Below are 21,356 nucleotides of genomic sequence, written 5' to 3' on the forward strand. Positions count from 1 at the left end.
CCCCGGGCGCCTGCAAGCCTACCTGTCAAGCCGCTCCAGGCAGCCGCTGGTGGCCTGCGTCTTTGCAGCATCGATGCTGCAGGTCTTTCCGGACCCTTTCAGCTCAAACGAGCCAAATTTGATGCACTCAGCGACAGCAACTGTGCATAGCTGCGACAGGACGGCTGCCGCCACCAGCACGCCAGCCACGACGGTGTGTAGCGTCGCCCGTCGTGTCTGCTTGCTATGCTGGTGTCGATGCTGCATGATGATGTGAGGCACAACGTATTTTATACCTTGTTGCTGGCTATCTGGCGCTCCTGCTGGCAACACTGTTGGCCCACGGACCCAATCGAAGTCCAGGGCACACGCACACCGCCGGGGGATCTCGAGTGTTTCAGTCGTGATAGAGTCCGCCACAATAAACTTGTACAAGCTCAAGGCTACAACAACAGTACAGGTTGCCCCGTGCCCTGTACCCCGCTTGGCCAAGTGAGTGCTATTCTGAAGGTGTCCCGAGGAATAGAGTCAGGCTCAGGGTCGCTTCTGACAATCAAGTCAGCGAGTCGGCTGAATTGACCGTAAGTTGCCGCAAGCGATGTGCTGGAGCCAGCCTCGCGCAGGTGCTGTGTAGTCGACCGCACCATGTGGTGACACCCACAACCCCAGCCCAACTTTTGATACTGTTAAGACCAGGAAATGATACACATTGCAATCTTACTACATAGTGCTCAGTGGTGCGTCTGGACCAGGGCCACGACAGGGGGCCAACAGGGTGGCTGGGAGGGGAGATGTTTTGCTTCTGGGTGGAGCGGCGAGCCACTCTTGCATGATCGCCGCGCTTGGTCCTAGGAGATCCGTGTGCACAACAAAAAGCCCTTTACAGGAAAAATATAGAAAAAAATCTCTGAACGGCAATAGCAACTTTAAGGCCTAGGTTGGCAGGCCAATCTGGACAGCGCCGCCAGTGTGCTTGATTTGGGCCAGCGACAAAGCAGGGGATAAGCGAGCCTAGCGCGGCCTCACGCAGGGCGAGCGCGGCTCTTGCGTGCCTCGTGATGGATGCAGGCGCATGCCGCTCGCTGGCTGGAACTGCAACAGAGTTGTGCGCCTGCACACAGGTTCTAGGTACCCTGTGATATACGAGGGGCCGAGGTCTTGATGCTCCCAAGTGAAAGGAAGCGATGGGTGCAGTGCCTGCAGTGTGGTATAACGGAGCGCCAATGGACGGCATTCACTAGATGCAGATTGTCGTCATAAAATCGCCTTTTGCGGGGTTGATAACCAATCAGAGTGGCACTCGCGCCACACATACGCCCAAAGTCAGTCACTATGGTGAGCGGGTGGGTGCACGCAGCCAGGCCGCCCAGTCACAATCACATGCCCAGTTGCGGCGCGCCCTAGAGGCGACGCCCAAAGAGGCCAAACAGGCCACCACCACCGCCTCCACTCTTGGCGGGCGCGGCAGAGAAAAGGTTGCCAGTCGGCAAGTTGAACAGGTTGTTGGCAGGCGCGGCAGGTTGCGAGTTGCCAAACAGCGACGGTGCTGGTGCTGGTGCTGGTGCGGGCGCTGGCGCTGGCGCAGGCGCCGGCCGCGGGTTCTGGTATCGCACAGCCGGCAGCGCTGCAGGAGGCTTGGGTTGCGCAGGGGCCGGTACGATAGGCCCAGTTGGGGGTAGGTCGAAGCAGCTGCAGCGCGTGCACAGTGATGGGGCAGGCGAGTGAGCGCCGTGCGTTGAATGCCGAGAATGGCGACTAGCATTGTGTCAAGCCCCTGACTGCCCCATACGTGCAGTTTACCGATTGAGCGGTCTTGCTGCATCCACGACAGCACGCGCTGCCACAGCATGCAGCAGATGCATGCCAGCAACCCATGTGCTGGCCAACCACGGGCCGATCGTGACCCTCACCAGGTGTACTGAGCTGTGTAGGAGCAGCCGCCTCCTGCGAGGTGGTGCGCCGCCCCGCGGGCGGCGGCGAATCGCACGTGCCGGGGTTCGCCATCAGTGTGGGTGTGGGTGAGTGAGCGGGATGTCATGTCAAACATCCCAGCCCTGGGCCAGTGCGCTGCCACTATGGTGCGGTGTTGGCAGCGCATAGATGCATGCCTGGCGCCGCTCCGCACCTTTGACCTGGCGCTGATGGTTTGTGATCTTCACAGGGCCATCTTCTTTGGAGCATTTGCAAGGCTTGACCTTTGGAAAGGTCTTCTTGAGGCTGCAAGGAAGTGTGCAGAAAAGCAAATACCAAACTTATTGAGACCGACATGCGAGTGGGGCTGAGTATTGGCGCACACCCCTGCTGCGCCACACAAGCAAGCCAACTGCACTATGGCAGAAACCGGACTGAAGAGAGCGCTCAAGGCGGCCGCCGGCAGCAACACAGAGTAGGCCTTTCGCTGCGTCCTGCATGCTGCCCGCCACGCGCTGCGCCGCCGCGCCGCCGCTGCTGCCTGGGCAGACCTGGCCTCTTGGGTCTGGCAGTTTGCGGTGCCGTCCTTCAGGGCCTGGAAGCGGCTGCAGTCCTTCACGCCGACATTGTGAAGGTCAGAAGGACCCAGCGGCTTGCACTCCGCCGCCGAGGGTGCCGCCATGCCCAAAAGCAGCGCGGCCGCCAGGAGGAGCGCCAGAGCGGCCCGCCCCGCCACGCTCTGCACCATTGGCGCTTGGGTCGACAGGCGCCTGCGGGTGCCGGGGGCGCGGCAGGCATTACAGCAAGGCCACAAACAAGTGCCTGGGGCTGCCCCGGGCGTTGGCCTGCATGCATGTGGCGTGTGCTGCCCACGGCTGAAGTGGCTGGCGTGGTCACCAGCCAGAGCATAAGGTGCAGCAGCAGAGCCCGCCAGAGCTGCCGAACCCATCCCCAGCCTGATGATTGCCCGCATTATTTACTCAAACCTGGTGCGTTGGAGTGGCTCAGCGCCGGAGGACACCGGCGACAGGATCAAGGGTCGCGTCACAGCCCAAGCGGGCTGCGCGGTCCAAAGTAGCAGGTGAACTATTTTAAGTGCCTCTCCTTGTAAACTTATCAAAATCATTCAAAGTCGAGCACGTGGATATGCGCAGTCGCGCGCACCATCGGGATTGGACACAGGCCTCTCGCCTATATTGGAGGGGGTCAGCGCTGTGGCCTTGACTACCAGACAGCTGATTCAAGTTCGGGGGCTGCTTTGTGCTGCATCGCTGCGTCATGCAAGTTGCGACAGTGGGAGACAGTGGCGTGCGCTCGTCATCATAGCACCCTGATGGCGGGTTTCGGTGCCATCCTTATCATAGCGTATCGCTTGCGACATTCTCACATGCACTTGGTGCGCTGTGCAGAGGGCGCCTTGAATTCTTGACCGGGACGTGTTCCTGGTCAGCTTGGCTCAGCTCTGCATGAACGACAGGACCACTGCACTGCAGCACACCAACTGGCCTCCCAAACGCCCAAGGGCTGTGTTACACCCGTTGGTGCAAACAGTTGAACCAAGATGAGATGACGCAGTGTTGATCGCCACGCAGCCTGAAGGAAGCGTCAGCTGAAGTCCCGGTTGCGCAGGATAGCAGGCGCCACCACCGTCCAGAGGTACAGCGCTTCGCAGAACCACCTGGACACGCGGGTTGCGTAGGAGCGCGTTAAGGCAAATCAACGATGACTGCTCGCCCCATCTGGCGCAACTCAAGCCCCAAGGATTCATGATTGGGGACGTGGAATCAGGAGTGGGTAGAGGTTGATGCGAGGCAGTGACAGGCCGCGCCGGGCGCTGACGCGCCAGCGTTCCACGATTCCCCATGTCGAGGAGGATTCGTCCCGGGCTGTGACTCACTTTGAGCCCATGGTCACCCAGGTGCTGGTCCACCCCGTGCCCAGCTCAAATTTGGCAGTGCTGGACGACACCTGCAGCACGGCAAAGCGGCACACAGGGCGGCGCGGCGGCAGCAACAGCCTCAGGCATGCACTGAATCAGACCGCCGCTTCGTCATTCGCAGTGGCCGCACACGCCGTCTGCATCCACACGCCCTCCCCAGCTAGGGGAGGCTATACACCTTGCTTTTGTTCTGCACACGCTCCAACGCTCCCTCCGGAGAGGACTGCAAAACCCAACCCAGTAACGCACCTGCCAATTTGTGAACAACATGGCCATGTACATGGAAGCCAACGCGAACATTAGATGGAACGCGTCCGGCCGGTATGGCAAGGGACCGCTGTCGTTCGCCAAGTCCCCGCCGCCGCCGCTGGTGTCACCGCCGCCGCCTGCTTCGCTGCTGTCGCCGCTTTGCTTGCCGCCGAAGATTGAGCTCGTCCCCAGCGACATTGTGCTGTAGCAGACCGCAAATATTCCCAGGAAGAAGCCCACGATCTGACATTGAATGTGAATGTCAGGCGTGGAAATACATGTTAGAAGAAGATAAGTGCAAGGGGTGCAGGTGTCTGGCGCCACCCTAATTGCTGATGGCGCAGATGAGGGCGAACCCCTTCTTGGGCGATTACCCACGCCGTGCTGCCACGCTCCCATTCACGCACATACACCCGTGCGAAACACCGGCTGACACCCGCCTCGGCGCCGTCCTCACCTGCACCCACTGGTCGCTGACCGCCACCCGCACGCACGCGTCGCCCGGCACGCGCCCCAGGGCGCTGTAGAGGAGGTACGAGCAGTACGCAAACACGGCGCCGCTCGTCATCAGCCCCGCCACCTCCAGCCTGTTCGGGACGAACAGCACGCCCACGAGCGCGAACCCCACCACGATGGACCATGTGATGAAGAACAGGTTGAGGTGGCAGGCGGGGGTGGCCGCATAAAAGTAGTAGGCTGCGCCTATCAGCGCGAGGCCCCCGAGGATCGAGACCGCGGCGCCGAGGACCAGCGCCGCCCAGGCCGGCTTGCTGTCCCTGCGCAGCAACCACTCGTTGACGTCGTAGACCCACGACACCATCTCGATCATGACGAACACGAGGAACAGGCCCGCGCCGTAGCGCGCGACCTTGCGAGCGGCGGCAGGCGGGCGGGCGTGGGGGATCTTGGTCGGGGGGGCTGGTGACGGGATGCTGGTCAGCCCGCGGCACACCAGCGTGTAGCAACGCACCCGCTCTTTGCGCTTCAGAGGCAGCACAGTGCCACTTGCACCCAGCCCTCGCAAAGAGCCTGAGTCGCTCACCTGTGCGTACACCGTGATTGCGTTGGCTGGCACAAAAAAGAACCCGGCGATCGCGCCGCCCCAAGCCAGGATCTTCCAGAACCACAGCCCTGTGTGAATTCCCGCCCTGAAGTCGCGCTCCCAGGTGCACCAGAACAGCACCAGCGCGTGTGTGAAGAAGAATGAGAAGTTGGCAAAGCTGATGCGCACTGCGACCTGCTTGCCGCTGCAAAGGGCTTCATAGCCGGGGAGCTGGCAGTAGGCAAATATCGTGCTGTGTTTCAAAAACCAGTCATCGCTGTAGTCCCTGCAGATGGCAGCGGCAGACGTGACGCCCGACCAAGGTGTAGGTGAGAGATCCAGGTGGATTTCAGCGCCTCGCGGTCTGTGTGTCTGTACGCTTTGTGCGGGCGTGCTGCTTGCGAGCGTGGTGTGTGGGGTGGGTGCCCAACATGCTGCACCGCAACAAACGGCAGTCTGTGGCCGTATAGACGCCCTGCTGCTTCCGCAAAATCGGTGGGGCCGGAGTTGCAAGAATGCCATGTCGCTACATCAGATCATCAACAATTCGCAGCTGCTACCAGCAAGGGCCTGGCCACACGGTGCGGACGCAGCACGCGCAGCAGGGACGGGCCAGACTTGGACGCGGCCGGCTGTGGCGTCACTGCGTGCGAGCTGAGCCCGCCTGCTCACCTCAGGACCCATGTTATGACAGTGACGACTGTGAACAGGGCGCAGTAGGTCCACTTGGCCACCGCAAACGACCGCGCGATGTGCTCATCACGCAGCACTAGACAGCACACAGTCTGGCTGGCCCCCATCGCCGTGCCGTGCGCAGCGCTGACGCTGCCGTCGCCCCGGAAGTATATGCTGCTCGATGCGCCTCTCAAACGCCTCCAGGTCTTATCGCATCATGAATGCAGGGGAGTTGCCAGTGGAACCACCACAGCACAGCTCGCTTGCGGCCTCGTCAATGCGCCGCGTCTCCTGCTCCCGTGCGGCAGCACCGCTGGCTTCCCTTCGTGCAATGCTATACACTTGTACCGCAGGTATGAATGATTGCACGGTTTTACAGATGCGATGCTTGCACGTTCACCAGGCTAGCTAGGGCGGTGCCAGCGCGCTTTGACTGGCGATCCCTCTCCAGATCGCACAATGATCAAGACGCTGATGGCTGATTGCATGAGATGATTCGGCAGCGTGACTGGTGCATAGCTTGTGCTCACGCGGGGCCGCGAGCTGACTGTGCGCGGTCACCAGCTGTTGCAGAAGCCGGAGGCAGCTGTTGACATTGGTTCAGCGGTTACACGCAGTGAATTATTTGTAAATACCATATTCCAAGCAGTTTTTAAAGCGTGCAAGCCAGCGCTAGCACGCTCTGGTGACGAGCGCTCCTGCTCGCCGCCTGCAGCCTGCGCCAGCTGCCTAGAGTACGGTATCCCAGCCGATCTCCAATATGACCCGGCCTGTCATGCATCACCGGTACAGCAGCTTGATGCCCAGCCAGAAGCCTAGTAAGAAGCCGCCAACAGAGCTCAGCCCAAAGCCAAAGACGAATTCGTAGACACGCACAATCCACGTGCGGCAGTTGCTGAATGAGACGCGCCTGCAGTGTGAGACATGTGTGTTTGCAAGCGTGCATTCATGTGAGGCTGGAGCAGGCATGTTCATCCTCAGCGCAAGTCATGCAGTGGGGCTGTCATGCAGGAGGCAGGCAATCGCCTGCGCGCCTAGGCTCAGCCAAGCCGACACAGCACAGCCTGATCATGCCAGGCGCTGCCATGTCCGCTTCCCAGGCACAACGCGCGTACGCACCCTTGTTCGTTTGTGAGGGGTTTCAAAAAGGCGTGAGTCACCATCCCCCAATTGAGGGGGACAAAGCCGTACCAGGCCTGCGGTGGGGGGCATTGAGGGTGCCAGCTAGTCGCTGCAGCGTTGCATGCATGCACCTATGCGCATGCGCATGCGCCATGCTAAGGCGATTTTCCCTACGCGCAAGCGGCAAGGACATTGCAGACCAGGCAGGTTGGCACATGTGCTGGGTTTGTGCACTCACCAGGATCAGAACCAGCACAAAAACCACCACCACAGCAGTCGCGATGGGGGGGCCAAAGAGCTACAAGCACAGGGCGAGAGCACCGTGGGTGGCAGCGTCAGTGCTTGAGCGCTAACTGCGTGACTCTTGAGCACCCATGCGTAAAACATAGTGTCCGTCACAATCGCCTGGCCGATAACTTCCATTGCATCTCCCACGCTATTGCACGGGACTGTGCACCAGCTGGGAAAGTCATGCCACGACGCATGTCTCGGACTGCATTTCACACCTTCAGCGCCACTGCCACGAGGAGGCCCATGAGAGTGCAGGTCGCAGTGTGCGACACCCAAGCATAGACCTGCGTTTCGGCGCACACCAACACCTCAGCGCTTCTTTAGGCATGGCTTTTGGCTTCGCCCGACTGCGGGGTCCAGCTGCACGTGTCCCTGAAGCTGCAACCCAACCACTTTAGCATGTTGTGTCCCCCAGCCGCTCAATCTTCGACAGCAGCCGCGTCGCCCCCATCGCACCCACCCGCGTCGCTGCGCGCCGGAAGAGGTCTCGAGGCCGCCCAGACTCCCCCGAGGGCTCCAGCAACGGCTGCTGTGCAGACTCAATGTCAGGTAGGCCCGTTATAGTTGGAGCCATGGCTGCTGCTGCCAGGCGGCGCCAGCACTGTGTCCCACTCGGCTGGCTCAGGCGCACTCCAGCAGCGCTGGTGCCGGCAAGGTGCACCCAGCAGTGCGACTGGTCCCGCCTCTGCAGCTTCCGGTATGCGTTTTCAAAGCTTGAAGTGCCAAAACCCAAGAAACCTGTGTTGAGTTTTGCGCGGCCTCGTGCGCTGGCAGTGTCTGTCTAGGATTACCGGGCGTTGCTGCTTGACGTTGCGTAATTATCAGTGTTCGGATGCTGAATTCATACATGAAGTCGTTGCCATATGCTCAACGGCTGGTGATTGGGATCAGGCGATCTCAGCGGTGAGCTGCACAGCAGCTGCTGCTCCAGCAGCCAACGCGTTTGCTTCAGCACAGTGTTTACGGCTTGCTAGCTGACCTGATTGGTGAAATCAGATGGCTCTTACACAAGCTGCGAGCGTTTGCTGGAATAATCGGTCCGCAACAAAGGCAAAGAGGAGGTCGCAAGCAGAGCGCCATCAAAAAGCCAGCACAATGCTCACCCCGACCCACAACACCAGGATGGTCACAGGAGCTGGAAAGAGACCATGTACGAGTCACGTGCAACTGGATTACTTGTGACAAAGGAACGGCCTCTAGCCATGATCATGCACCACACTGCAAATCCCAATTATCTTACCCGGCACCCTGTGCATCGTCCCGGCGTGTGGTTTGCCACATCAGCATTACACATCACCGCTGCTGAAGAGACGTGCGTATGCCTAGGCGCACGCAGCCACGTCAAATCAGCAGCCTGCTGGCCCGTCATCGGCGCATGTGCGCGTGCTCTACGTTGCGCTCAGGCGACCACAACAGCCGGCCCCCTCCGGACTTGCCATGCAGGGGCTCAGCGCTGCAGCCGATGTAGATATATGCACCATGTTGTTGACAGCAGATACCAACCCCACACCCAGGTATCAGCTAGCCTGTTTGCTAAACACGGGATTTCCTGTTTGAGCCTTGCTGCATGGTGAAGAGCAGCTTCACGGTCACCGTCGGTCCAAGCGCGAGCTTCTGCCAGTCTATTGAAAGTTGATTGTATAAACAAGGTCACTTCAACACGTGTACAATAACGTGAACCCTGTTTGGGCCGAGCCACAACTACAACAAAACAGATCGCCACGTCCCTTGACCGGGGGACGATGCGCGGCAGCATGATGGCTAAGCTGGCATTCTTGGGGCTACTGCTCCTTTGTGCCGCGGCAGTAGAGGCACGGGTGCGCTGCCGGTTGACAGCAGAATGGGTTCGATAGTGTCCTGCTCGGGATCCGGTCTTACTTGGCGCCCTACAGCCCTTATCAGCAACCTAATTACTATTTTACGGATATATGTGCATGCCCACTACTCTTACAGGAGCCCAAGTCGAAGAACCCGCCTATCAAAAACCTGCCAGCAGCCCCCAAGGCCTGCACAAAAGAGCTGCGCAAGAAAATCGTCTGGGGCGGCGCCACAAGCGCGTATCAGATAGAGGGTGCTTGGAACGAAGACGGCAAGGGTCCCTCCATCTGGGATACTTTTGTGAGCACGCGGGCAGGCACCCATTGGCGCGGCAGCGTGGCTGTGCATGTGAATGCAGCCGTCGCTTAAGCGGTGTCAATCGCAGCCGCAGGCTTGCAGCGACGCGATTACCAGCCGTGACAGTGAGAGCGTCACTTGCAATCACCGTCTGCAGCAGTATGACCCCAGGTCGATTCCCCTCTTGCCATCCCAACAGCGTACCCACACCCTCATGCTGTGCGACCGTCACGCACACCCCTCCGCCCCTGCACACACACGCCCGTGCGCGCCACAACAGAGCCAGAAGGGTGGTGAGACCGTCGACAACGCCAACGGCAATGTGGCCAACGACTTCTACCACCGCTGGCAGGGGGATGTGGCGATGATGAAGAAGCTGGGGGTGAAGACATACAGGTTGGTGTGTGTGCGCAAGCTGCGCAGTTGGGGTGTGGGCAAGCATAGCAAGGGAGTGTGTGCATGCTAATGCATACTGTGCATGTTCAAGCAGCTGCTTCAGTGGTTGTGTGGTGCTGCGTCGGTTTGAACAGGAACAGCAAACAATGCAAGAATCGTTGCTGTTGGCTGCCGTGCCTTGCACCCTGCTCCCATGCACAGACGCGGCAGCCCAGCATGCGCCTCTTGCGAGCATCATGCGCGCACCTTGACCAATTCAAAATTGCGCTGTGCCAACCTGGGAACGGATCCCCGCCAACCCCCTGTGCCAGGATGTCGATCGCGTGGACCCGCATCGTCCCCACAGGCGCCGCCGGCTCCCCCATCAACGCCAAGGGCGTGGAGTTTTACAGGACCCTGATCACTGAGCTGCTGAAGAACGGCATCGTGCCCGCCATCACCATGTTCCACTGGTGGGAACACGGCGCTTTACACGGGGGCCCGGGGCGTGGGTGTCAGGGCGCCCTCACACAGCGGTGGCATGCGAGAGGGGGGTTGTGTGTCGGGAGCAGAGCAGCAGAGGCGGGTGGTGATTATGCGGTGGATGAGGAGCCTGTCGGGCTGTGACGGGGCGACTGGCTGGCTGGCTGCAGGAGGAGGAGAGCTTGGCAGCATTTGAACTGCTGTGCGCAAGCGAGATGGCGTTGCCTACAGCTGCGTGTCAAGCTGCCCTGAGCTTGCTTGCTCTGAATGCATATCCATGCCGGACCCCCTGTCCCTAGGGACCTGCCCCAGGGGCTGCAGGACACCATCAAGGGCTTCCACGCCGAGGGCACCGCCTTCCAGGACGCCTTTGTGTACTACGCAGACACCCTGTTCAGGGAGCTGGGGCCGCTGGTCAAGCTCTGGATGACGTGAGAGGCTTTGCAACTGTTGCCTTGTCACTGATGCCTTGCTTGTAGGGGTTTCGGCTCCAGGCAGCTTTGGGACGCCACGGCCACGGCACGCAGGATGCTGCAGGAAAAGAAAATGCAGCAGAGCGCTGGGGCGCCTTGGCTGGCGCGTATCGAGGAGCCACCAGGCAGGCTCGGACGGCTAGCACGCGGCCGGGGCCGTCGCCGCCATCCTCAAGCACAAAACATGCTTCGACATTTCCCTCACACCCCCTTCCCCCCTCAACCCAAACCCTCTCATACGACGACGACCTGAACAGCTTCAACGAGCCCATGTCGATCTGCGACCTTGGGTACGGCCAGGGCGTGTTCGCCCCCGGCATCAAGGGCGGCGCCGCCGGCCAGTACAAGTGCGGCCACAACCTCCTGCTGGCCCACGCCAAGACCGTGAAGCTGTACCGCGAGAAGTACATGGGCGCCCAGGACGGGAAGATCTCGATGGCTCTGGATGGGAAGTACGGCTATCCCCTTACGGACAGCGCTGCCGACAAGCAGGCGGCGCAGTACTGTGAGTACACGCTGAGGGGCAGGTTGCGTTTTGGGCCAGCAGGCGGCAGGGGGGGTTGGCGATTTTGCAGTGGGGCTGTGGGCATGGCATGACGTTGCATGAGCTGAAGGCTCTGATGCCTGTGCTAGCAGCATTGCGGAAAGGGCACTGTGGCATGAAGCATGTGGTGTCCCACCCGATAACGCCATGCTGCTGACTCGCTTGCACACACAAATGCACAGGCTTGCATGCGCGTGTGCACACACACACACACACACACACACACACACACATGCACACACATAACAAAACAACATGCACACACACCCGAACGTGACCCGTGTACACGCACAACGTGACATGCCACCCCAGGGATGGAGTTCCAGTACGGCTGGATGGCCGACCCCGTCTACTTTGGCGACTACCCCACCTCCATGCACAAGTTCATGGGCGACAAGCTGCCCAAGTTCACGCCCGAGGAGAGCGTCTTGCTCAAGGGCTCGCAGGACTACTTTGCCTGCAAGTGGGTTAATACAGGGGCGAGCTGGGCTTTGCCCGTGCTCGGTCTACAACCTCGTATCCTGCTCACTTTCCAACACCTTTTGTTTGGCACTGCACCGCCAGGTGCAGCACACGCCTCGCGCGCCAGACGTTGTCTCTGGCATTGCAACATGCAAGCAACCTCCAAGGTCCTTGCGCAACCCTGATTGCCTCTGACGATGACGCCATTCCCCTTGTGCAGCTTCTACAACGGCTACTTCATCAAGGCTCCCGCCGACCCCAACTCTGAGTTCCCCTACGAGGTCACCATGAAGGTGTGTAGTCTGAGACACCACTCAATTTGATCTGCAGATAATATAATCTGGTCTGCGATGATTCCTTCAACGTCAGCCCGGTCCTTCCCTGATCACAAAAATGCCTTGGTACAAGATGTGCCCTGGCCAGATTGTGCCGTGGTCAGATATATGCGCACTCGTCTGCGTCGGCCTCATCGTGGCCCCAATACAAACGACTGCTGGCGCTCCTGATTGCTGATCTGCCAGAACGAGAAGGGCCAGTGGGTGGGCGAGCCCTCCGCCAGCTCGTGGCTGTTCCGCACCCCTGACGGCCTGCGCAAGACGCTGGTCTGGCTGGACAGCCGCTACAGCGTCGACGGCCGCAAGGTGGGTGGTTGTTCAGGATTGCGAGGGCTTGGCGCCACTGACCTGAATCCTCAACCGTAGAGCCTGGCCCGGACCCTGGCTCCAGGACATGTTTTGCAGCCTGAATGCTTCCCAAGGCGCTTGTCCCCATGCTTGAGCAGATGCTGCTAGCGCCTCGCATATACTGCACGTTGTTTATCTGTATTTTGTCCAACACGCCGTCCCTCCGCGAAACCGTTTCCGTTGGCTTGCCCTGGACAGGTAGAGTTCACGATCAGCGAGAACGGCGTGAGCGGCCCCGGGGAGGCGTCGCTGCGCCCGCCGGCGGTGCTCCAGGACAACTACCGCCTGCGCTACTACTCGTGAGCACGCCCAGGGTGGAATCATGGGTCTCTGCTTTGTTATATGTCCTGCAGAGCTGATATGAAATGAGCTGGGCGGATTTCGCACGCCGGTGGCGCTCCAACCGCCCTGGCCACGTTGATGTGTCCGCACCTGGCTCGCTACCTGGCGCTCTGTGCCCTCATGGTGTCAGCGGGTGTGCTGCTGCTGTCACTTTTTATTCCAAGCACTTGTGCCTTTGATAAATTGTGGATATTCAACCATATCCACCCACAGGACCTACCTTGACAACCTGTGCCTGGCCATCACCGAGGACAACATCAAGTTCTCCACCTACTGGGCCTGGTCCCTCTGGTGAGGCTTTGAGGGATGCCGTCCTGCGCAATTCTTGCGGATGTGGCCAGTGTTGAGTGTGTGGCTCACACACACGTGTTTTGGTGCCTGTCAGGGCTGCTTGCTTTTGGGGAAAGACTTGCTTGTTGGTGCAGATGCATACTGACCGCCAGTGCCTACAACCGCCTCTCAAGTTTGGAGGACTTTCTCTTGCTTGTGTCCTGACACCCCCATCCCCATCAACCTCGCCGTGCTCATCGTCCTCAGGGACAACTTTGAGTGGCGCCAGGCCTACACCGAGCGCTTTGGCATGATCTACGTCGATCTCAAGGTGAGGGCCTTGTTTGCTCATCCTGCTTTGCTTGCTGGCCCTGGGCCATAATCGACCCCGCCGTGGACATTCTTGCAGTAAAAATCGACATCGCAGTCTGCGACGCTGCGGTCAAGGTCGCCTTCAAGTAGTCAACGTACCCCCGCCCCCCCCCCCACACACACACACACACAAACCCTCGCTACGAACACCACGCAACGAGCCCGCTGCCACGCCGTCAACAACCACAGAACGGCCTGGAGCGCGTCCCCAAGGCCAGCGCCTACTGGATGTCAAAGTACTTCTGGTCCGAGTCGGCCCTGTTTGAGTCCTCCTACTACAAGGGCCTCTACAAGAACCGCCACGCCTCCAAGGAGCGCAAGGCGCGGAAGAGCAGCAAGGCCTGATCTGGAGATGAATCAGCGACCGAGAGCGCCCCACAGACAAGAGCCGCCCGCGGGTGGCGCGGGGATCCTGAGGCACGGCCCAGGGTGCGCTGGTTGGCGCGCAAGCACATGGGCATGCGTGCCAGACGGGCCTTCTCGTAGTTGAAAACCGTGCATCAGCAGTATCGATTCACACACATTAGCGACACAGCAGCTTTGTTCGCTGCCATCTGCGTTGCCACTTGACCCGAATGGGCATTGATTGCGACTTGTGACTTCCCCATGTAGTGCAGCGCCCACAAAAACTGCCCGAGCCGCCCGAAAAGCAACCATCATGCCCATGACGGCACGCCGCATCATGTGTGGGGCCACATCCACATCTCCTGACCAAGGAGTGCGCCCGGAGGCAGCGGCGAGCGACGTCAGGAGCGCCATGTGCGCGCCTGCCCGCTCTTGTCGCAGCTGGCTAGTGTAACCAATCACTCTCGTACCGCCCCGGCTACTCAGGGCACGGGTGACACTGCTTGCGCGCAAGTGAATTGTGTTTCTTCGGCAATGCAGCAGCTGCTTGCGTATACAATTGAAGCGGTGTCATAAAACTTCGTGCTGTCAAGTACCAGGGCTTGGTACCGCGTGCAATTTTGATTGTGTGCCGGGGTCACGGCATGAGTGATGTGTCAGTGCAAAAGTGACTCTCGGTGATGTCACCCAGCACACCGGTTGCTTGCTGCAAGCCAGAACACCAAGATCCCATTTCGGTCTTGGTATCACCTTCATCAATTCTCTGAACCAACTACCTACGGCTTGACAGACCCGCGTAAACATGGCGACGACCGCGAAGGGCGCCTGGCCGGAGAAAATGCACGAGCAGGTGATTAAGAAATGTACCAGCGAAAATCTTGACACATAGAACAGGGTGCGGAAGCGGGCGCTTGCGTTGCGTGTCCGCGCCGACGGCAAAGGCATCACCTCTCAGCGCCTGCTCGTCGCATTCGCGCGGTGCGCACGCAGATCTCTGGCGAGCACCAAGTGCAGCCCGGGCTGGAGTGGAAGATGGACACTGTGAGAACTAGCGATGGCACCTGGTTTGTGGGCTCTTCGCCCGGGATCGTGCGCTGCGAGATCTACCCGCGCCGTCGCCGCCCGCTCAGCGACGTCACAGCAGGCCGCAACCCTTGCGCATCAGCCGTGCTTGCTGCCAATACACGTGTACGGGCCCGCTAAACCCCGCGAACGCAGAAGCCTGTTTTCATCCGCGACACGTACAAGGGCAGCGGCAAGCTCAAGGTTGGATGCAGATCGCACCCGACTGCCGCACATGTCATCAGCAACACGACCTGTATAGGCTGCCTGCTGCCCACCAGCCGTGCCTCGCCCTCGCCCCAGCACCAAATTTTCAGACTGGGCTGGGGATGTGTTGCAGCATCACAAACCACGTGTCCTGCCTCACCCGTTGCATCAACCATGTGCAACTCATCATGCAACAACCAGGACAAGGTGGCCCTCATTACTGGAGGGGACTCCGGCATCGGCCGCTCCGTGGTGAGGCCGCACTGGAGTCGCAGTCCTCAATCACAGTGTTTTGGTACAAAATGCACACCCCGAACTGTTGCCAACCGCGTCTCACCAGCGGCTGCCTGCCCTGCCTCACTCCAGCCAGACTTAAGGCGATTTGGTCCCAGCTATCACACGCACGGTCATTTGCTGCCTCTGCATCCCACCTTTCCACATCCCAAGCAGTTCACGCCTGCCTGGCTTCTGCTGACCACACATGCTTGATACGCCTGTCCTTGATATTTGTCGCCACGCCACCCCCCTCTTCAACCGCCAGTCCCACTTCCCAATCTCCACCCCCACCTCCACCCTTCAGGCCGTCCACTTTGCCCGCGAGGGCGCTGATGTGGCGATCCTGTACCTGCCCGAGGAGGACAAGGACGCGGCCGAGACGGAGGCCCTGGTGCAGAAGGAGGGCCGCAAGTGCCTGCTGCTGTCCGGCGATGTCGGCTCTCACGACGTGAGGCGCGCGTCGCGGGGGCAGCTGGGCGATGGGCTGGGGCCATTGGCGGGTGTCATCGCGGGGGCTTTGGCTGCGGGTGCGTGCGCTTTGGCTTGCCGGTCAAATGGGTCGATGGCAGGGCAGAATTGAACCGCGCAATGCACCTGTTGGCCTCTGTTTGAGCGGAGGGTCGATGCAGTGTGGTTGGCTGTGCATGGTAGGGGTCAACGCACCCCCATGCTGCTTGATCGCCGTGCTTCCAAATGGTGTTGGCCGGCGCCATACAAAAGCATGTGCCTGTCCTCGCCGGCCCCATCTCACATGCACACCCTCGCATGACCCCCCCATCAGTTCTGCCATGAGGCAGTGAGCAAGGTGGTGTCTGACCTCGGGAAACTTGACATCCTGGTCAACAACGTGAGGGGTCAACAAGGATGATAGTTTGTACAGTATGCCAATATGCTTGGGGGGATCGATTGCAGCGGCATCTTGGACGGTGAACCCTGGCCAGAGCCCAGCGTGCACGCTCCATTATTTGGCTCGCCGGGCCCAGCAGCCAGGCCGGGCCCAGCAGCCAGGATCGACTCCATCATTCTCTGGCCGTTGATGCGGGCCGTAGCCGGCGCTCCCGTTGCACGCGCAACATGGCCCAACGGACACGCGCCGCTTGCTTGCGTCTGCAAAATCCTTCTGCGAGCACTCTTGCTGCGTGAGCACCCCACAGCGCAACGCATCCTTGCTTGCTCTGGCGTAGCCCGCCTCTTGGCCTCTCACACTGGCCTTTGACTGTTGCACACACATGCGTGTGCAAACAACAGGCGAGCCAGCAGCACTACCATGCTGACATCAGCGAGGTGACCGAGGAGGTGCTCACCAACTCGTTCAGGGTGAGTCGGGTGTACCTTTTCTGTGGTAGAGGGCCAACGCTTTTTTGTATAAAAAGTGGTCCAATTCGTCCAGATGTGCACAGAAGTTGCTTGTGACCATGAGGGGTTGCCCCCAGCCAATGCACAACCTGACGTCGGCGCGGGTCAGGTTGGGCGTTGACTGGGGGAGAGGAGCGTTATCACGCAAGTCTGGGCGGGGTCTGCTGTCGCGTGAAGTTGCTGTACTGTGCATCGGGTTTGGGGTTGTGGCACCAGTGTGCACCTCGCTTAGCCAAGGGCCTTAGCACTTCCGGCAGCAGCGTGCGAGAAGGTTCACTCGTCAAATAAAGATACCCAACGGAAGTTTGGGGACCCTCCTCTGCAGCTCAGGCACTCATATGTGTGGTGACCAGACGCACGCTCAATACGTTTGTGGAGCCGCTGCCTTTTGCTCGTGTCCTAATCTCTGTGCCCCAGTTCACTGGCTCCATCTCACACACACACACACACACACACACACACACACACACACACACACACACACACACCGGCACCCCACAAAAACCCTTTCACGCGCGTGCCGCCCATCAGACCAACGTGTGCGGATACTTCTGGATGGCGCAGGTGAGGCGCGCCATGGCTGCAGGCGGCCGCGGCAGGGCGTACCAGGCCTTGCCCCTTACAACCCGCTGCTTTGCACGCATTGCTGTCATGATTGCTCTGGATGGCAAGGGTGAATGCTCATGGAAAAACTGGCGGCGCATTTGTGCAGTGTTGCAGCAGCAAGACGCTGCATACCGGCAGCTTTGCCAATTTTGACGCCCGCTGCAAAAGCCGCTCACCTGCATACACCACCCAATCAATTGCCTCCTCCGGCCCAAGGCCGCCCTGAAGCACATGAAGGCGGGGTCCAGCATAATCAACACCACCAGTGTCACCGCGTACAGGTGTGTGTGTGTGTGTGTGTGTGTGTGTGTGTGTGTGTGTGTGTAAGAGCAGCAGCAACAGGGGGCTGGGATGGGGCGGGATGTGGGAGGGGTTCATGTGGTGGTGTGATGAGGTGCGTGTTGGTTTACAGAATGAAGTGGGCCGGAGTAGGTAGGGAGGTGCTGGTGTGTATTGTACAGTACTGGGGTCTGTGCAGGCTCCAGGTTCGCGCCACTTGCGCCGCCGGCGGTAAGTGTCCGCCATCTTTGCAATGTGCAGCTGCGTGCGGCGCCGGGCAGCCATCATCAGGCAAAGCAATGCGTGGGCTGGCCGGGGCTGGTGGCCTATGAATGCACGCAGATCCGTCTGGGACATGAGCGATGGGTTGTCGCGTTTCCGGGGGCCGCCTCTGCAAACCCTCCTGAGGCCAGCGGGCTGGCAGCATTGCAGATCTGCAGGTACATCTAGATGTACCTGCAGCATTCAGCATTCCAAGGGGCACTGGGCGGCCTCGCCCCACTTGTGAGCGTCGCCCACAGCGCCACAAACTACATGCTAACCACTAAGGCTCCAGGTGGCGCTGCCACCCAAGGGTTGAGACTCACCCTTTGAGATTTGCCGTGTCACCCTGCTTATCTCCATCTCCTTTATACATCACAGGGGTGCGAGCAAGCTGCTGGTCTACTCCGCCACCAAGGGCGCAGAGGTGTGGGGTTGTGGGTCAGCAGGGGTGTGGAGGTGGGGGGTTGCAACCCCACGCAGTTGCATGGGGAGCAGCGCGGTCGGCGCAGCCTGGTGGCGCGGCCATGGGTGTGGCTGGGCGTTGGCATTCACTCCTACAGCACGCTCGAAGCACATTGGCAGGCCACTAGTGGCTGACACGCGATCACTCAAGCCATCCAGGGCTGGTGTCGAGTTTGATTCGAAGCCTGGCACTCCCGCGCGCCACACACCCTTGCCGCTCGTGCGTCGTCCTGATGCAGCCCCGCCCCATGCCAAACTTAATCCTGCGTGCAGGTGGCTATGACGCGCTCCCTGGCCAACCTGGCGGTGCAGCGGGGCATCCGCGTCAACGCGGTCGCGCCTGGGCCGATCTGGACGCCGCTCATCCCGGCCACCTTCCCCAGTGAGAAGCTGCTGGGGCGTGCGGGGGAGAGGGGCGAGGGGCGAGCGCCTCGCATGTGGCGAGGGTGTGTGGGGGCAAGGGGGGACGGATGGGGAAGGGTGAGGCCAGGGCAGGCGGGGGGGATCAGGAATGGCTAGAGCTGTTGTGCAGACAATCCGCGGTTGGCGCAACTTGGCGCAACGTTGTCGGCCTTCGCTGTTCCTCACGCCACGGGACCCATGCGTGCGCGCCTATTTGCGCGCCTCTCATCATTTTTTCAACTACTCTCATGTTTGAGATGGACCTGAGACCCCCGCCCCTTGCTGCTATGCAGAGGAGAAGATTGAGGAGTGGAAGGACGAGGCACCAATGAAGCGCCCGGGGCAGCCTGCGGAGGTTGGGCCGTCCTACGTGTTCCTGGCCAGTGAGGTGTGCAGCCACTTTCGTGTGTTGTTGGGTGGGTGATATGTGTGTGTTGTGTCTGCGCGTGCATGTATGTGTGCAATCATGCAGACACGCGTCTTCCTCTCGTCAAACCGCGTTCTGCGGCAGTGCCCACTGCAAATTCCAAAACCTGTGGCCTTATCCAACTTACCCCGTTTTGATGGCGTGACCCCACCTGCGCACGAAAATCAACCCCCAACCTCGCCCCCCCCTGCTGTCCTGAATGCGTTGGTGTGCAAACCTAGGATGCCTCTTTCTACACGGGTCAGACCCTGCACCCTGACGGCGGCACTCCCCTCAACACGTGATCTTCTGGCATCATCGTTCAAGATGGCAGCCTGGCGCGGGTGGCGCCTGGTGGCTGCTCATGCATGCGGTGGCGAGCGGCAGCGCAGCCCGCGGATTTCTGACGAATCTTGCTGGTGGCAGTGCAGGGACGAGCAGGCTGTGGTGATTGAGGTTGAAGGTGTGTTGCTGCCGTGCGTGCGCGCGTCAAGCGTGCATTGCCCCAGCGCTGTAGTTTTTCGTGGCCCCTGCTGCAGGCCTGGGTGTCCCATTTCAAAGGCTCCCTGGACGTCAGTGGAGGGAGGTGTGCACATAGTCATGCGGTGTTGATGTGCATTTTGATGGTATATCCTATGTGGAAAAATCTTAGGGAGGATGTGAAGGTGTGTAAGACAGCAGGGTCCTTGAAGGCTACTCTGGCGCTCCGGATGGAGTAGCTAGCAGAGGGCAGGCCAGCTCAACCAGCACTTTAAAGATGGCAAGACAGCAAAACTAGAATACCAGCAACCGCTGCAGAGCTTGTAATCATCCATATCATACTTGAAACGGCAGGCTAGAGCTTGTGCACTCAGCACTGGTGTTGCAAAAGTGACTCGTTGACGGCAACCATTGTGACGGCTGAACCTTGCCGCCCGAGCTTGTGACAAGGCAGTGGTCAACCCGCATATATGCGCCAGGTTCATTATCATCTTATGAGTAGTAAGTTGCGAGCTGCTGCTCCTTGCCGCACACCCCACTTCTTTCCGGTGTGCTGAGTGGCTGACGTGGCTAGGACGTTTGCCTTTCCACGTGTCTGGTGTTGTGTTATAGTGATCGTAGACGGTACCACACAACACATACACCTTGTCTAGCCGCCATTTTTACAGAGCGTGCCCTATCTCAGCCGAGCGGGCCTTTTTCAAGCACGGTCTCGCGCCTAGTCGATCTCTGTGAAGGCCATGGCCAGCACCAGTGCACAAGCGCGGCTGTCAGTCCTCAGCAAGCACCTCTATGCGGACATCGAGCAGCTGCAGCTGCAAAACACAAAGGCCGATGATGCCGTCCGTCCCGCGCCTGGGGGCGGCCGTGGGACGCTCACCGTGGTTGACAATAGGACAGGCAAGAAGTACACGGTGAGCACATGTGCCGCAAGGCGGCGCGCCGCCCGCCCGCCGCAAAGGGCGCCGCTTGCCGCAGCTGCCCATGCAGGCGCTATGTGTCCCCGCAGCGGTGGTCTTATGCCTGGAAACATCGCAGGATGTCAGAAAGCGCGGCATGTTAGTCATGTGCCGATGAGCTTGAAAGGTTTCGGCACCCGCCCGCCACATGGGCGCACTTGAGGCCGCCTGCTGTGAGCGCCCACGCGTGAACTTGCAACGTCCCGCGCCCCCCGTCCGCCCCCGAATCGCGTTCATCTGTATACACAGGTGGAGATCACGGAGGGCGGCACCATTCCCGCTACCGCACTGAAGAAGATCACCGCCGGCGGCGACGGCGCAGGCCTCCGCACATACGACCCGGGGTGAGCCCCGCCCGGCACCCCCGGCGCCTGTCGCGGTCGCCCACACTATGGGCGTGGTCCCGTTCGCAGACCCTTTGTGCATGAACTCTGACTTATGCTTGCAGCGGGCTTCAGAGCTTCGCTCCTTCGTGCCTTCCACAATCTCTCCCTGACCGGCCGCACCCACACTCGGCCCCCGCTGACAACCTTGTGACCGGCCGCAGCTACACCAACACGTCCGCGGTGATCAGCCGCATCTCCTACATCGACGGCGACAAGGGCATCCTGCGGTACAGGGGGTACCCCATTGAGCAGCTGGCGGAGCAGAACTACTTTGAGGTGCGCTGGCGTGCGGGGGCATGGGGGCGTGGGTGTGAGGGTGTGTGGATGTGTGGGGGCGAGGGGTTGAGGGTTTGCAGGTGTGTGGGTGTGCGGGTGTGAGTTTTGCAGATGTGTGGATGAGTGGGTGTGATGGTGTGATGGTGTGTGGGGGAGGGGGTGAGAGTGGTTGAAGTGTGTTCTTGTGTGTGTGGGGGGGGAGGGTTGCATGTGTGTGTGCACTGGTTGGGAGGGGGAGGTGGTTGTCAAAATGTGGCGGCGGG

At 60.1% G+C, this 21,356-nt stretch overlaps 4 protein-coding genes across 4 annotated transcripts; 3 read left to right on the forward strand and 1 right to left on the reverse strand.

The window, feature by feature from the left end:
• Window positions 1–3,495: 3,495 nt before the first annotated feature.
• On the reverse strand, window positions 3,496–5,920 carry MNEG_3547 (Serine incorporator 3; the record flags this gene model as incomplete). The annotated part of the gene is made up of 6 exons (XM_014047974.1): window positions 3,496–3,568; window positions 3,788–3,858; window positions 4,079–4,321; window positions 4,536–4,946; window positions 5,121–5,406; window positions 5,793–5,920. 6 exons carry the CDS (start codon window positions 5,918–5,920, stop codon window positions 3,496–3,498), a joined length of 1,212 nt encoding a protein of 403 aa, XP_013903428.1.
• A 3,030-nt stretch (window positions 5,921–8,950) lies between these two features.
• On the forward strand, window positions 8,951–13,672 carry MNEG_3548 (beta-glucosidase; the record flags this gene model as incomplete). Its single annotated transcript, XM_014047975.1, has 13 exons — window positions 8,951–9,025; window positions 9,162–9,326; window positions 9,604–9,719; window positions 10,031–10,171; window positions 10,481–10,612; window positions 10,912–11,159; window positions 11,511–11,661; window positions 11,881–11,953; window positions 12,182–12,301; window positions 12,542–12,642; window positions 12,899–12,976; window positions 13,223–13,286; window positions 13,517–13,672. The coding sequence occupies 13 exons, from the start codon at window positions 8,951–8,953 to the stop codon at window positions 13,670–13,672; spliced, it is 1,620 nt and encodes a 539-aa protein (XP_013903429.1).
• Window positions 13,673–14,474: 802 nt separating this feature from the next.
• MNEG_3549 (short-chain dehydrogenase/reductase SDR) lies at window positions 14,475–19,297 on the forward strand (the record flags this gene model as incomplete). Its single annotated transcript, XM_014047976.1, has 13 exons — window positions 14,475–14,522; window positions 14,663–14,713; window positions 14,891–14,938; window positions 15,143–15,193; window positions 15,522–15,744; window positions 16,015–16,064; window positions 16,466–16,534; window positions 17,105–17,137; window positions 17,396–17,460; window positions 18,101–18,146; window positions 18,458–18,566; window positions 18,880–18,974; window positions 19,235–19,297. 13 exons carry the CDS (start codon window positions 14,475–14,477, stop codon window positions 19,295–19,297), a joined length of 951 nt encoding a protein of 316 aa, XP_013903430.1.
• A 915-nt stretch (window positions 19,298–20,212) lies between these two features.
• On the forward strand, window positions 20,213–21,216 carry MNEG_3550 (citrate synthase; the record flags this gene model as incomplete). Its single annotated transcript, XM_014047977.1, has 4 exons — window positions 20,213–20,386; window positions 20,681–20,775; window positions 20,979–21,093; window positions 21,205–21,216. 4 exons carry the CDS (start codon window positions 20,213–20,215, stop codon window positions 21,214–21,216), a joined length of 396 nt encoding a protein of 131 aa, XP_013903431.1.
• Window positions 21,217–21,356: the final 140 nt, after the last annotated feature.

Source organism: Monoraphidium neglectum (genome assembly GCF_000611645.1).
Source record: "Monoraphidium neglectum strain SAG 48.87 unplaced genomic scaffold scaffold00450, whole genome shotgun sequence".
Classification (NCBI taxonomy): Eukaryota; Viridiplantae; Chlorophyta; class Chlorophyceae; order Sphaeropleales; family Selenastraceae; genus Monoraphidium; species Monoraphidium neglectum.